The following is a 14575-nucleotide window of genomic DNA, read 5'->3' as shown; positions in this document are numbered from 1 at the left end:
CACGAGAGAGAGAGAGAGAGAGAGAGAGAGAGAGAGAGAGAGAGAAAGGGACTCTTCTAGAACGAAAGTATTTTATAACTACCACCTGAAATTATTAATGGCCTGCTACTATCACATGCCTTTCTTCCCTTCTGCTAGGAAATCTCTGAAAAGAACCATTTACTCTGGATTACTCATTTCCATTAAGTCATTAATCTCTTGTAATGTGATATTTACCTTCTTAAAGGTTACCAGGACTAAATATCCTCTTAAGCAAACATGAATTGAGTAACTAGTATTTGGTTGGCAGTGGGGATAAACATTCATGTAATATTTCTAACTGTCTTCCAGGACATTTACAGTAAGAAAGACAAAGAGACTTATGACAGTATTTAAAGTGATAATCACACAGTAGACGTACACCCATTCAAGGGAGGGTATTCAGGGAATGTGATATCTGAGTGGTCTTATTTGCAAGCAGTACTTAGCTGTTGAAGAAGAGAGAAGTCTGAAAGGGCATAAAATAGAAAGGTGGCATGAACAAAATACATACAACAAATTTCAATGCAAAAACATAATGGCATGAGACTCTGTGACATACTTAGTCAGTAGCTGCAATGTATGCTATGTTCCCAGAATTAATGGTATATATGTAGGATTGTATGTATGTATAAGGGTAGTGAAGAACATGATTGTGTTCATCAGCTAAAGATTTGAAATTTTAGCTATGTGAAATTGCCCCTGAGACACTGCTTCTTTCTAGGTAAATATTAGAATAATAATACCACTTTCTTCTCAATGGTTTTATGATAGTTGCAAATTAGAATTTTTTTTTGCATACCAGGCCTGGTCACAAAGTGTTATCAGTAAATATTTGTGTCATTATTTAGTAACAGCAGAAACAATATTTGAAGTCGTTGAAGAAAGCACACATAGAAAGAGTGAGACCAATTAGGAGTTGATTGTCTTGGCAGACAAAATGTGATTAATGAAGGCTATTCAGGTAGTAATAGAGATTAATGGGGGATAACAGAAGGTATTTGAATCTAATTGTGAAACATTTTATCAATTTTCAGAATATAGTTTTCAAGCAAAACTATCTCAAGAATTCATGAATCATTGTGATTAAGAAAAATTAAATAATGAATTTTTGAATAGTTGGACCATTTATTATCATAATGTACTTGAATCTTTAAGCAAGAAGACAAGCTTTTATAATTCCCTTTAAGTGTAGTTAGCATAATTAAAACTTAACAATACCCCAGTTAATCACATCATAATACTTCTCCCTGGATATGCTGAAATATTTTCCTTGTTTTTAGAACACTTTTAAATATAGTAACATTTATATTGTATTCTACTTCTTACCAGGATACACTGCACGTCCATCATAAACTATTGATGGCTAGAAGAAAGTAATTTACAATGATTATTCTAAATTTGTATTCTGTACAAATATATAGATGTTGACAATATCAATGACTTTATATTCCTGAAGGATGACTACTTTAGAATTCATAAGCCCACTATATTAAATTAATTTATACAAGAGATATGACACATGATTAAAATCATAAATATTTATATTGAAAATTTCCTTATAGTTTTTTTATTGTTGATACTAAAGCTGTACTTGAGTATATCCAAGACACTAGTCACTGTTCTACTACATCTCCAGGGCAGTTGGAAAATATGTACACTAATACCTTGCTACTGAGTTCTTTTTAATAGATTTAGAGAAATCAAAATTGGGCCATGTTGCACTTAAATTGTAGATCACTAGAGATATGGATAAGGTCTGTTTCAATAGAATGTTGGTGAAAAACTCTCCCTTGGAATAAGTAGATTTTTGGAAGCAAGAAAATGTATATACCTAGATTAGATAACTCTTTTAAAAGGTATTATCACAAAAATAATAGAAATGGAGTGGTTACTGAAAGGAGAAATAGTCAAGAGAGACACTTTAAAAATTAGATTCTTTTAGGTCATGCTTGGCAATTTAGTAATATGATTGATGTCAGAGGCAAAAAAAGGGAAATTGAGGTGGTGAAGAGAGGCAGATAGAGGATGGGATGGAAGGAAGAGAGAACTTTAGCCCATGAGAGTTCCAGAAAGATAAGTACCCAGAACTTAACTGGAGGAAATTGTCTTAGATGGGAGCAGAGTGAAGGAGTCTGAAAGGGTATAAAATAGAAAGGTGGCATGAACAAAATACATACAACAAAATTCAATGCAAAAACATAATGGCATGAGTCCAGCTCAGAAGTAAAAAAGAGAAAAGCAAAGAGGAAAAGACACCTTGGCCCGCTTAAGGAAAGCTTGAAGAGCTGCAGTTTGCACACTAAGACTATACTTAATGCCAAGACTGTGCAGCCTTTTCCCCACTATTCTTTATAAAAAGGCACATATTCTTCATGTGATCTTCAGTAGTAATTCTTCTGCAAAATTTCCTCTGATTGAAATAAGTTAAAAGAATCTTCTGTTCTTGGAACTCCTATGGAGTTTATTGTTTATTATATGCACTGTGTTGGAAGGAATGAATATTAAATATAATTCCCTGTAATGTTTTACTAGCATTTCTTTCCTGCTGGAATATGGGTTTTTTGATGAGTAAAGACAATGATTCATCCTTCTTTGAATTCTTTCAAATAATCTACAGAGTGAATTCTACAATTTAGTGTCACATAAATACCAGTTGAATGAATCTTATTGGTTAAACTAAATTAACTGCTAATTACTTTGGTATTGACTGGAGAATATATTAGCCATCCTTAAACATTGAGACAAATGTATTTTTACATAAAAATCAGTACTGTAATTGAGTAAAACAATATGCTTTTGTCTTAATGTTTTAACTCCAACTTGAAATAAAATATATGCTAACTAAAAATCACAATGAAGAACCATTATATGACATTTTGTCTTGTAATATATTTTTGTTGCACACATTTAACCACATCTCCACTAGACTATCTGTGTAATTTAACTTCATCTATTTTTGCAGAAATCAAATTTAAATGCTACTTCCCTAATATACCCCATAAATTTATGTCTTTAGATATGTCAAACTCAGACTATTATTATCTTCATCACTGAAATGCCATTAATGTTAATCACTTAAAATTGAATATTAGCTCTTTTCCCCAATTTCCATGTCCACTTTCTACTGATATGCATAAATTCTCTCATTTCTCTTTCTGAGTTATCATTCACAATGATTTATTTGCAAGTACTACTTATTCCCTGGATGTTATGAAAAATGAAAGAATGACTATTGTAATGCCTGTAATATTTTTTTTTCCACTTTGTCCTTACCTGATGATTTCCAGGTAACAAGTTTGGCTTTTGGACACTATTCAATAAATTTGCATGCCTACTAAAAAAAAAATAATCAAGCTATTTATTTTAACTCTTAATACAAAACATTTTAGTGTGTACATGCACCAATAATAAATTATTTTTAATAGTTTACTTTTATAAATTTATAAGTAAATAGGTTAAACACGATATAATGTTATATTTAAGTAATCCTTAAATTAGCTCTCAGTAGTCCACTATATATAGTAAATCATAAGTATTTTATGTTCTTAAGTCAGATTAATAAACTTATTTTAATTATTAATAATAATCTCAGCATCTATTCTACATAGAACAATGAATCTTGATGTTACTCTAAGTCAAAAAAATTATATATTTCATTTTAAATTATTATATACTTGTCTTAAATACTTATTCCTGTGGCATTTATGATACTTCATTTTTTAAATAAACAAGTTGACTTGAAAATAGTAATAACTTTATACAATTGGCAATAAAATACCAGTAGTAGATCATAATGTTCATCTATAAATTTTACTTTGCTCTCTGCTGTGTCCTCACGCATGAAATAGTATTAGTTAGTCAGTAAATATTATTGAATAAATATAAGGCTACTTTAAAATTATTTTTATATTTAGCAATAAAATTAAGCCTTTATAAAAGCCCATCAATATTGTATGTCTCTAAATTGAAATTTAATTAGATCTTAACATTTAAATATTTTTATTTAAAGCATCATTGACTTTTACCTTGGTACCTGCTCAGATTCCGTGGTAGTGAGACTTGGTTGACTCTGCTGATATTTGTGACATTGGGGAAAGAATCTTGAACAGGCAGGAGCACTTTTGGTAAAGGAACAACAAAGTGGGTGGAGAGTTTTAAAAAAGAAACTGAGTTATAGCTTTTATTAAAATTTTCAAAATTATCATAATTAATTCCCTCTCTTGCTATTAGTCAAATAGTATCAACCATCCCAGATAACACTCTCCATATAAAAAAAAAAACTTAACCTAAATTAAATGCTAATTAATATATATTTCTTTTGCATATGAATGTAGAAATAATGTTCTTAGACTGCTTTAATGAAATTGTCATAAAAGTAACAGCTCCTTAAATGCTAGAGCTATTTCAGATTACGCTGACATTTCCACATTCAGAAAAAAAAAATATTATGAGTATGATGGATGGTACCGGAATACCTGGGGAAAGTTTCTAAGCTTAATAGATACTGTATTGTAGCAACATGGGTTCTATCATGTTGCTCTTGGTTATAACAGAGTCACCTAATCACTTCCATGATACTTGATTTTAGATCAGAAATTATATGGAAGAATGGGAAATGGGTGCAACACAGACTTTTAACATTTATAATACTTTGCTAGCTTGCTATATTTTCACACAAATGGTTTTTAGCTTCACTCATTTGATTGATTATTTAGGGAGAGAATATTCATTTTGCAACCAGAAGGTCTTGCTTGCCATCCTGTATCCAAATATAAAAGAGTGATGCTGTTACCTATCTCTCAACCCTTCATGATAATGAGTAAAGGTAACATCAGCATAACATCTTAAAAGTAATAGTCAAGGGCCTCCCCGGTGGCGCCGCGGTTGAGCGCTGGGTTGCAAAGTGGCCCACAGCCTCTGCAGTTCCGGTTCGTTCCCCGGCTGCTCCCCGGCCACCGGAGGAGGGTCCCACATGGTGTGCAGACCTCTCCTGCCGCCCGCTGCTCCCTCAGCAGTGTACTTCGGTCCTTCTGCCTGCTCTGCTCCCCGCTCTGGCTCTGGTGAATTCTCTCACCCTCCCGCGCTTCTGACTGTACCCAGTGCTTGTATAAATAAATAAATAAATCTTTTAAAAAAAAGTAATAGTCAATACTTCCATCATACTCATAACATTTTCATCCATCTACTCTCCACATCCATCATGACCTTTTAGAGGCACTCTTGATGTACTTTATGAACAACAGTACATTCAAATAGAAGATGCTGTTCACATCTTACTCTTTGAAGAGACACCACGCAACAGCATAGAGACACATCACAAAAAGAATTCCCGTTAGAGTTAACACTGAGGAAAGCCAGTTATCAGGGCTCCAGTAATATGAAATCTTCATTAAGATGGAAGTAGTAATCTGAGAAATATAATAAACATTTATCAAATGTTAATAGTGATGCAATAGACACAAATATGAAGATTAGTATACAGAGAGTTTGGAATTTTTTGCACATTTCACTTTGTTCTTTTATTTTTAAAGGTACATATTTGAAATTGGCAGATCCAAAATGACCTGGAGATCTAACACAATGTACAGTGATTATAGACCACAAAACTATGTTATAAGCATTATACTTGCTGAGACATGATATCTTAATTGTTTCCAATACTAGAAGAACCGATAATTACATGACTCGCTATAGGTGTTACCTAACACCACACTGGCAATCATATCCCAATGCAAATGTATTAAATCAAGCTGCTGTACACCTTAAATGTTTTGACTATTCTAGACACCAAAAGCACAGTCAAAAAAATCTCAATTTAAAAAATAAAATTATCTAATTATATTTATTTGAAAAATGAAAAAAGCAGAACACATTACTAAACATTATGCACTAACACTTTTTCTGCCACCAAAAATAAATTTGAAATTTATTTCTTTAGAAACAAATGTCTATTTTCATAATATTATCTTTGTCACAATTGTCTCTCCTGGCATAGTAAGCTCCTGGTGAACACCTGTTCATATCTCAAGGTTATGCTCCATCATTGCTTTTACAAGAAGCCTAACTTCTGTGTAGAAATTACTACATCACTTTCTTCATATTTCCACTTTCTTATCTGGAGTAATTTCCCATATTTATTTCCTCTGGGAGTCTTCTACTAGAAAATATACTCCTATTAAAAAAGGACCATTACTTTTTTCTTTGTTTGAATTCAGTAAAGTTCTTGACATACAGAAGATATTAATGAGTATTGGCAAAATAGCAGTTTGAATGATCAGTGAATGGGATATAGGGGAACATATTGTTTCAAAAATGGGCTGTAGCCATTTTTTACTCTTTATAATAAATTCACAAAAGCATTTTTCCCAGATAAATTTCCCATGACCATTTAAAATGTAAACACTTAAGAAGTTAATAACATATTGAATCTAGATTTTAATCCTATTTCCGTGGCTAAGTAGAATTATATCCCCAGAAGATGGCAGCATAGGATAGGATAAGATTGGTAGATAAGGGCATTTGGTGTGCCTTTTCTTAAGGCAATCTATGTCATGGAGCTGGTTACACAAAAATGAAAAAGGAAGCAAAGAGACAGAGTCAATCAACCAAAATAGCACACTTATGTAATTCAATGAGAGAAATCCTGATTGCTTTGTTGAACTTTGGTAGTTATTGACATTAAGTATTACATGATTAAACATCTTACGGTAAACACTATGGGCATGTCTGTACAAAGGGAGACCAGGACATCAGATCTGATTCCACAAGTGTCGGCTGAAGTGCTATGTCCTTGGCTTCTTAAATAAACAATGTGCTGTATTTTCAAATGACAAGTAAATGACATTCAAATGACAAAGAGGACTGAGCCCAGAGAAACTTCTGTAAGTTACCTAAAATTCCATAACCATTAAGTTGCAGAAGCAGTGTTCATCTATATTTGTGTGTATCTAAAGAACATGTACTTTCAGGTCTCCTTGGTGGCCTAGGGGTTAAGTGTTAGTGCTATGATGCTGTCACTCATATGGCCTGAGTTCAGTCCCTGGCAAGGAAACTAACCCAGATGGCACAGCAGACCTCTCCCATCTGGCCTGCTGCTCCCCTTAGCAATATATTTCAGTAAATCACCTCTTCTTCTCCCCTCTCTGTCTCTGGTCAATTCTCTCACCTCCCCACCTCTGGCCTACACCCCAGTTCTTCTATGAATTAAAAAATAAAAAAAAAAAAGAGCATGCTCTTTCTAGTAAAAATGCTCCCTCCCAAGAAAATGAGAATATTATGAATGTTTTGAGGGAAAAAAAAAAATCCAACTCCTGGGCCTCCCCAGTGGCGCAGCCATTGAGCGCTGGGTTGCAAAGCTGCCCGCAGCCTCTGCAGTGTAGGGTCAATCCCCGGCTGCTCCCCGGCCACATGAGGAGGGTCCCACATGGCGCGCAAACCTCTCCTGCCGCCTGCTGCTCCCCTCAGCAGTGTACTTTGGTCCTTCTGCCTGCTCTGCTCCCCGCTCTGGCTCTGGTGAATTCTCTCACCCTCCCACGCTTCTGACTGTACCCAGTGCTTGTATAAATAAATAAATAAATCTTTAAAAAAAAAAATTCCAGCTCCTTTATCAAAACAGGGTGACATCATTGTTTGTAAGTCACTGTAGATTTCATATAAAATTATAAATGTTTCTTTCCTTGAAAATTCAACTATATTGAGCTAATTCAAGGTATTTGAAAATTGCTTAAAGGTAATGTGAAAGAATCCGGCTCCCTTCTTGTGCTTTATTTGCCTGACAAATAATGGTGGACTTTAATGATTCTTCATTCTGTCTTTTCCCCCCTTTTCCATGCATACTCACACACCAGACATCGCTAAAATTTTAATAAAAATGAAAGCCACATGTGTTGTTGTTTTTTTTAATTGCAAGTCTAACATAAGTATGCACGTTACTGTTTTTTTTCCCCAGAAATTATATTAAGAGAGCAAAATCTCTCTACAGGTATTAAATATAGTATTAATGACTTGAATTTACATAGCACATGTATTACAAGAGCTTTTATGTCTCTTGTTTCATTTGATCCTTCCAAAATCCTTTGTATAATGCACAGAGCTATTCTAATCTCTTTACTAATCCATATACACAAAGTAAATATTTAAACATGTACTATGTGCAGGCTTAGCTATCTCTATTATATATTCTTTCAATTGCTGTTTTAAACAATTAAAAATATATTGAATGGTTAGCGTTTGACGCTATCAGTGCTTCCAGAGTTTACTACATTATCACCTTATGTTTTAATTTGTCCCCGGGAAATAATAATCATGAGAAAAGTATATTCACTTTGCCTTCTTCTTGTAATAGCAACCTAACTAGTCTGGAGGTCCCTATTCTTCCCTTCCACTTTTATCCTCCACTCTGCTGGTCTAGTTTTAGTTCTGAAACTATTTATACTTCCCAGCAATCTAAATTGCCTTTATATTTCCTATACAACAAAATCCAAAGTTCACAGCACTGACTCTAGCCTTATCTCAGTCTACCTGACATCTTCCTTTATGGGTTTACCTCTGGTCAGTTCTGACATGCTCTAGACACACTTAATTTATTTCCTTTCAAAATGGACATGTACTCTCACACCCAAATCTCCCAATTTCCACCATTTTTAAATGTCTTTTCTTCTTTTTCTACCCAACAACGAGTTACTTATCTTTCAAGTATCTCTTCTTGGAACTTATATTCTCCAAACCACAATTTGTGATATTGTCTCTCCAACATTGCATTTGTTCACCCTTCCTAACCATGTTTGTTATATGGTTTATAAATTTACTAGTTGGAAATAAATCTATATACTTACCATAGCTTATAAAGCCTTTGTATCATATGAGTCCTGCCAATCTGTTCACCTAATTTTACTCTTTTCTCCAAAACATTCACCATACATGTCAGAAGAGTCTTTAAACAACAATTATTTTTCCTTTTGCCAGTCTTTCTAGTTCTAATACCTATCTAAGCCTATGAACTTAGCAACGTTAACTCAAGACTCCTGGTTTGTCAGTTTCTCCTTTATAATGTGAATGATAATAGATGAAAAACTTTGAATTTGAGTAAGGCAAGTGATGGTTTTATTTAAGGTAGAAATTTTATGTACAGATAAATTTATTAATATAAATTTCATGACTGGGTAGGAAGTTTAATTATGAATGCAATTATTTTTCATAAGAAAATTATTAAGAATTAATTTATTACAATCTAAAATTTCAGGTAATCACTTTTGGTTATGTCTCTATTACTCTGCAGAGTATTATCCTTATATATTTACATTTGAAATATAGGTTGAGACTATTGCTGTCAGGCTTGCTTAAGCAGAAACCATGAAGATACTCATGGTTGAACACTGGAGCAGTTACTCCTCTCTGTCATGAACATGAAGACTGATGAAATAAATGGCTAGGGATTGACAGAACACTGGACTGTGTATGTCATCAGACATTTATCTCTCCATTAGGTAAATCACCAGTGAAAACAAAAGAATTTCCCATCTGCTCTGTGGTCCTACACTAAGCTTCTTACAGCTGTGTGCAATTAATTTGATTTGATTCATAGCCTTAATTACTTAACTTGCTATATTTTACAGAAAAGACAATAATATTCTTGCCTGTCATAAAATCTTTCATCCATAGACGTTAGAGTCACAGCAGATGTGTAAAACTATAACCTCGCAGAGTGCAATTTGTATTTCTACTAATTTTGAAATTATTTCATTTAACTCTAATTGAAGATGATTTTAAAGTTTGTCAATAAGAATTTCTGATTCAAGTTTATATAATAATTAATTCCATACTGTCTCAAATACTTCAAGTCAAAACAGACCATATTATATCTAAAATAATTATTAATGCTAAATAAATACTGCTAGTATAAGCAAATGTGCTATTTTCCCCATTTGCTTAAAATTGCTATAAAAATTACTAAATATTGTCAAAATACATTTTAAATATATTAACAGTATAAAGTAAACATGAAAACTTTTTTCTCTATAGTGGGCACTGCAACTGAAAAGTAGAAATTTAATAACTATACTGGTTATCACATATTCTTAATATTGTCAAACAATCTGTTCCTGTGTTTTACTCAATTAATAATCTTTATAAAATAACTAATATACTATTACATATTAATCATCTCCTATGTTCTGGGCATTGCAGTAGGGAGATTTCTAAAGTAGGTTTTAATAATTCCCATTGAACGATTAGACGATGAGACTCAGAGGTGGTAAATAATTCAGCCCAGATTCACAGTTTTTTTTAGTGAGAGATGTAGGGTTTAAACCAACCTCTGTCTTATTCCCAAGTCTACACTCTTTCTCTTATACCACTTGGGCCTTAAGATGGCTCAGCATCTATGTAAAAACTGTTCTGACAGAATTTATGTAAAACTACATTAATATTGTTTCTTTCATTTCAAACATTACATTCCTTTGATTAAATACCTAGTTATGTTATGAATGAACATGTAAGGTGAGAATTTATAGTGTAAAGTTGTCAAAATGTTTTCCAAGCTTTAATTATTAAACATTTAACTCATATTTTACTGTGATATTACTCCTACAGTTTATCTATTCTCATATTCCTAAGTACTATTTAACATGTGGTATAAACATGAAACTGACCGCAAAAATTAAAAAGTATTTTAAAATATGAATATAATTAATCATATAGCTGATTTTCCTAGAATGAAAGATAGAATCATTAGCAAGAATATATTATTTAGGAAAGCAAGATAAATTTAAAAATTTACTATCTCTATTTATGTGTCTCAATTTGATCACCCATATAACCTTTGAAATCCATGTATTTTTCTTTGTTTTGTAAAATATTAATATATGCTATTGTTTCCAATTTATAAGTAACTTTAAAAAAATCAACTCCAAATAAATTGCAAAGAAAATTATATTCTATATTAAAGTAGTACTATTACATTCACTATCGAAGCTAAATGTGCACATATGTGACAAGTTATGATGAAATTTCATAACCAATATCATGAAACAGAGCATAGTTTTAAACTTGTATTTTTGACTAGCCTTTTTTTTTGTATTTTAAATCATCTCTTCTTGCATATGGAAACGCAAACATAGCAGACAATTATAAAAATTTTACTTTAGAGAAGATTCAACAAATTTGAGGAGTTTGATAAAGGAAATTCAGTAAATATGACCTAATGAAATCTGTGACTGTTTTTTCCAGTGGGAGAAGGGGGAGGTGCTTATTTATAAGAACATTATTTCCTAAAACATAACCTCAGTCAAGAGAGTAATGTATATGATTTTTTTAATTTGATAAGATACTATATCCTTTAAAATTAAACTCTAGTTATTCTATTGAGAAGCCTTGACTTAGTCTTATACTTTTTATGCAATAGAGTAGTCAAGTAGTACCAGAAAAGGAAATTATGTATCAGTTATCTAGACTGTAATCTGCTTCTGAAGTCATAGGTAGGGGGATGCCATGTTGGTTTTCCTTACTGATGCCCACAACTTTTGAAATGGCTCATGTTACTATGTGTCTGTTTCATACTGGGAGTCAAGTATGATCTTTGAATACAAAGACCAAAAATAAAAAAAGTCAGATTTTATTCTTATTATTTTTCATGTAACTATTTTTATATGTATATAAATGCAAAATATGGAAATTTGTCCCCAAGCAGCTGCATAATTTGTGTCACTTCTAACCCTAGTAGAATGAGCAATGTTTGCAGGGTCACCAGGAGACTCTACTCCCATACACACCTCAAAAAAGAGTGACTTAATCACTAAATTCCCATGTATACAACTTAAAAAGAAAACTTGCCTGGCATACAGATATAGATTGAGCAGCCCAATGACTTAAGTAACAGCAGAAATTTCCATCTTCCCCTTTAGGTCCAACAAAATATTTATTGCTGTTTCACACAGAGCTAAATACATATATCATATCTCATAATCACACCTGTGCTGGATGCTCTGTGAGATAAAATGGACATGCTTCCCTTTATATGTTTCTAAACATTTTCTCCAACATCTGGCCTACTAAAGATATGACATTTATCATCAACCCATTATACCTTGCTTCTGTATTGATATATTCTTATAAATAATATAATATATTCTTATAAATAAGAGACAAATTGTTACAATTATGATACTACACTTGACAAGTTATCATTTAGTATGTCTTATGAAATTGTTGATCAGTGCTGGAAGTTTGGAGTTTTGTTTTTTCTTTAAGAGGGTTTCTTCAATTAATCAATTTTAAGAAATACTGAAATAGTAGAGTAGTGAAACAAATATTTCCTCTATAGATAGATAGATCTGGTTTGAAATTATGACAGTCTTTTAATTTGGGCAAGTGAATTTTCTTTGGAACAAAGCTGCCTAGTAATTAGGGTTGCTATGAAAAATAAAAATACCTTTTATAAGCTATCCAACAGACAATTAATGATCACTATTACCATTAACATTGTGTCATTATTTTTTTCATATTAGATTAAGACAAAATACAAGAGCAACTGAGTTCAAAGCAGGAGAAGCTGGGAGATCATAGAAATACAATGAGGTCTACATTGAAAGATCATAAGGTAGAATAGGTGGCATAGTATGTTTTAAAGCACAGATCACAGCAAGTAAAATATTTCCCTCATTTGTTATGTAATTTTGAATAGATATAAACAGTGAAAGTTAGATTCAGTTTATTAGAAAGTGCTGGTGGCTTCCATGGAACTCTGGTCTGTCAAAAATATTACTATAGTGTTACATTTTTCTTTGAAATTAAGGGTGAGAAAGTAAATGATTTTTTGGGGTTTTTATGGCTAAACCTTTATCATACATAAGTATTTGCTAAATTCTCACATCTTGATCCCACTTTAAATTTCATCCACTTTCCTAACTCTAAAAAATCAGATGTGCTCGTGTAGTGTGCTGGTATGTAGTATTTACCAGTTGCCATGGTGTTAATATTTCCACTATAAACAAATTCAAGCTACCAAAGACTCAATAACCAGTCTACAAACTTTCTGAATATTTAACCATTTTAGTGATTCAACTCCAGCATGCCACTGTTCTAAATTATCAGCAGAAAACAAAGTTCCAGGCTTATTTGATTACACATTATCTTCTGTTGTATATTCCAAAAAGGATTAATGTTTAAGGAGTCAAATCAGCCTTGGGAAAGTAGTTTGTCTCTATAGTAAACACAACAGTGTAAAAAACCTGTAAGGGTAAAAACAGAACTCATTGCTATCTATCTATCTATCTATCTATCTATCTATCTATCTATCTATCTATCTATCTATCTATCTGACTAACATCCTTACAATTAGTCTCGAAGTTAAGTGAAAGACAATGAACAATTCTGATATTCTCATTATACATATCTACTATCTTTTTTTTTAATTTCTTTGATGGGTTAAAAAATTTTTCATCATTTCATGAAATATGGATGGATTACCAGGACTTTTTGATAGAAAGACTGGACAGAGTAATTTATAGAAACTTTCTTCCTTCTACTCATTTACTCAAGAATTGTTTAAGTTGAAGTCAAAGTAAAAAAATAAAATAAATATAAATTAGAAGAATTTAAGTTTCCTACCATCAGGCATATTTTGAAAATAGATATTAATTATGAACTTTTTATTGTAGACTCAATTTGCTGTAAGCAGATAGTTTTAAGAATTTTGATTCATAATACTTTGGGGATTATTTTTGCAGGAAATGGTGTCTAGCCAGTTACCTCATTGTCTCCAGCCAATCTGGACTTAATTGCTTGAGTTTAACTCAGTTTATGAAACATGACTTAGCTTCTTTACCTGCCCTAAGAGGAACTTTTGAATAAGCAAGTACGGGTTCAAAGATGAAGGTTAATCAGGAAGCAATCTACATATATCAGTTAAGCTTATTTTACTATTCTTGGGTTGAGCTTATTTATTATTCACATATTTGATTAAATCTACATTTAAGATAAAGAGATTTCTTCCTATTTTCCTTGCCAAGTTTCTAAGTATCATTTCACTTATTGTAATATCTATAAAGCATGCCTAGCATTGACACATTTATGGGATATGTTATATGAAGTTTCTCTGTAGTTATTTTAATGGTTTATATTTCTTTGTTTACTTTATATTAATATAAATAGATGTTGCTCATGGAAATTTTTTCAACAAATTCAGAATCAGTAATAAAACCTTATGTTTAGTCAGGTTTTCTTACCACTAACGTTGAATATAAAAGCATATGCACATATACATTGCAAATTGTTCTAGAAAAAGACATCATGGCTATTTTGTTATGCATACAAGAGCTGGGGTACAGGCCAGAGATATGGGAGGTGAGAGGACTCAACAGAGACAGAGTGGGGAACAGACCAGGCACAGGCGGACCAACTGAAATACACTGCCGCTGGGAGCAGTGGGCAAACCAGGAGAGGTCTTCTGTGCCATGTGGGTTGCTCCCTGGCCAGCCAGGGATCAAACTCCATGCTGCAGAAGCTGCAGATTGCCCCACAGCGTGGTGCTTAACCCCTATCATGGCTTTTTACTAGA

The 14575-nt window shown here is 32.5% G+C and overlaps 1 protein-coding gene across 1 annotated transcript in view; it reads right to left on the bottom strand.

Moving 5' to 3' along the window:
* Positions 1-5294: 5294 nt before the first annotated feature.
* The window catches only part of LOC311168907 (cadherin-related family member 4-like), a gene marked incomplete at both ends in the record, with an annotated part of 76873 nt that continues 67592 nt past the window's right edge, over positions 5295-14575 (bottom strand). Inside the window, one exon of the mRNA XM_084230611.1 lies at positions 5295-5429. Coding sequence (XP_084086737.1) covers positions 5295-5429 — 135 coding nt within the window. The remainder of the gene's footprint in view (positions 5430-14575) is intronic.

The sequence above is a fragment of the Talpa europaea genome, assembly GCF_964194135.1.
Source record: "Talpa europaea genome assembly, chromosome: 3".
NCBI classification, from domain to species: Eukaryota; Metazoa; Chordata; class Mammalia; order Eulipotyphla; family Talpidae; genus Talpa; species Talpa europaea.
The sequence above is the reverse complement of the archived record's forward strand: the minus strand, read 5'-3'. Positions and strand labels throughout refer to the sequence as shown.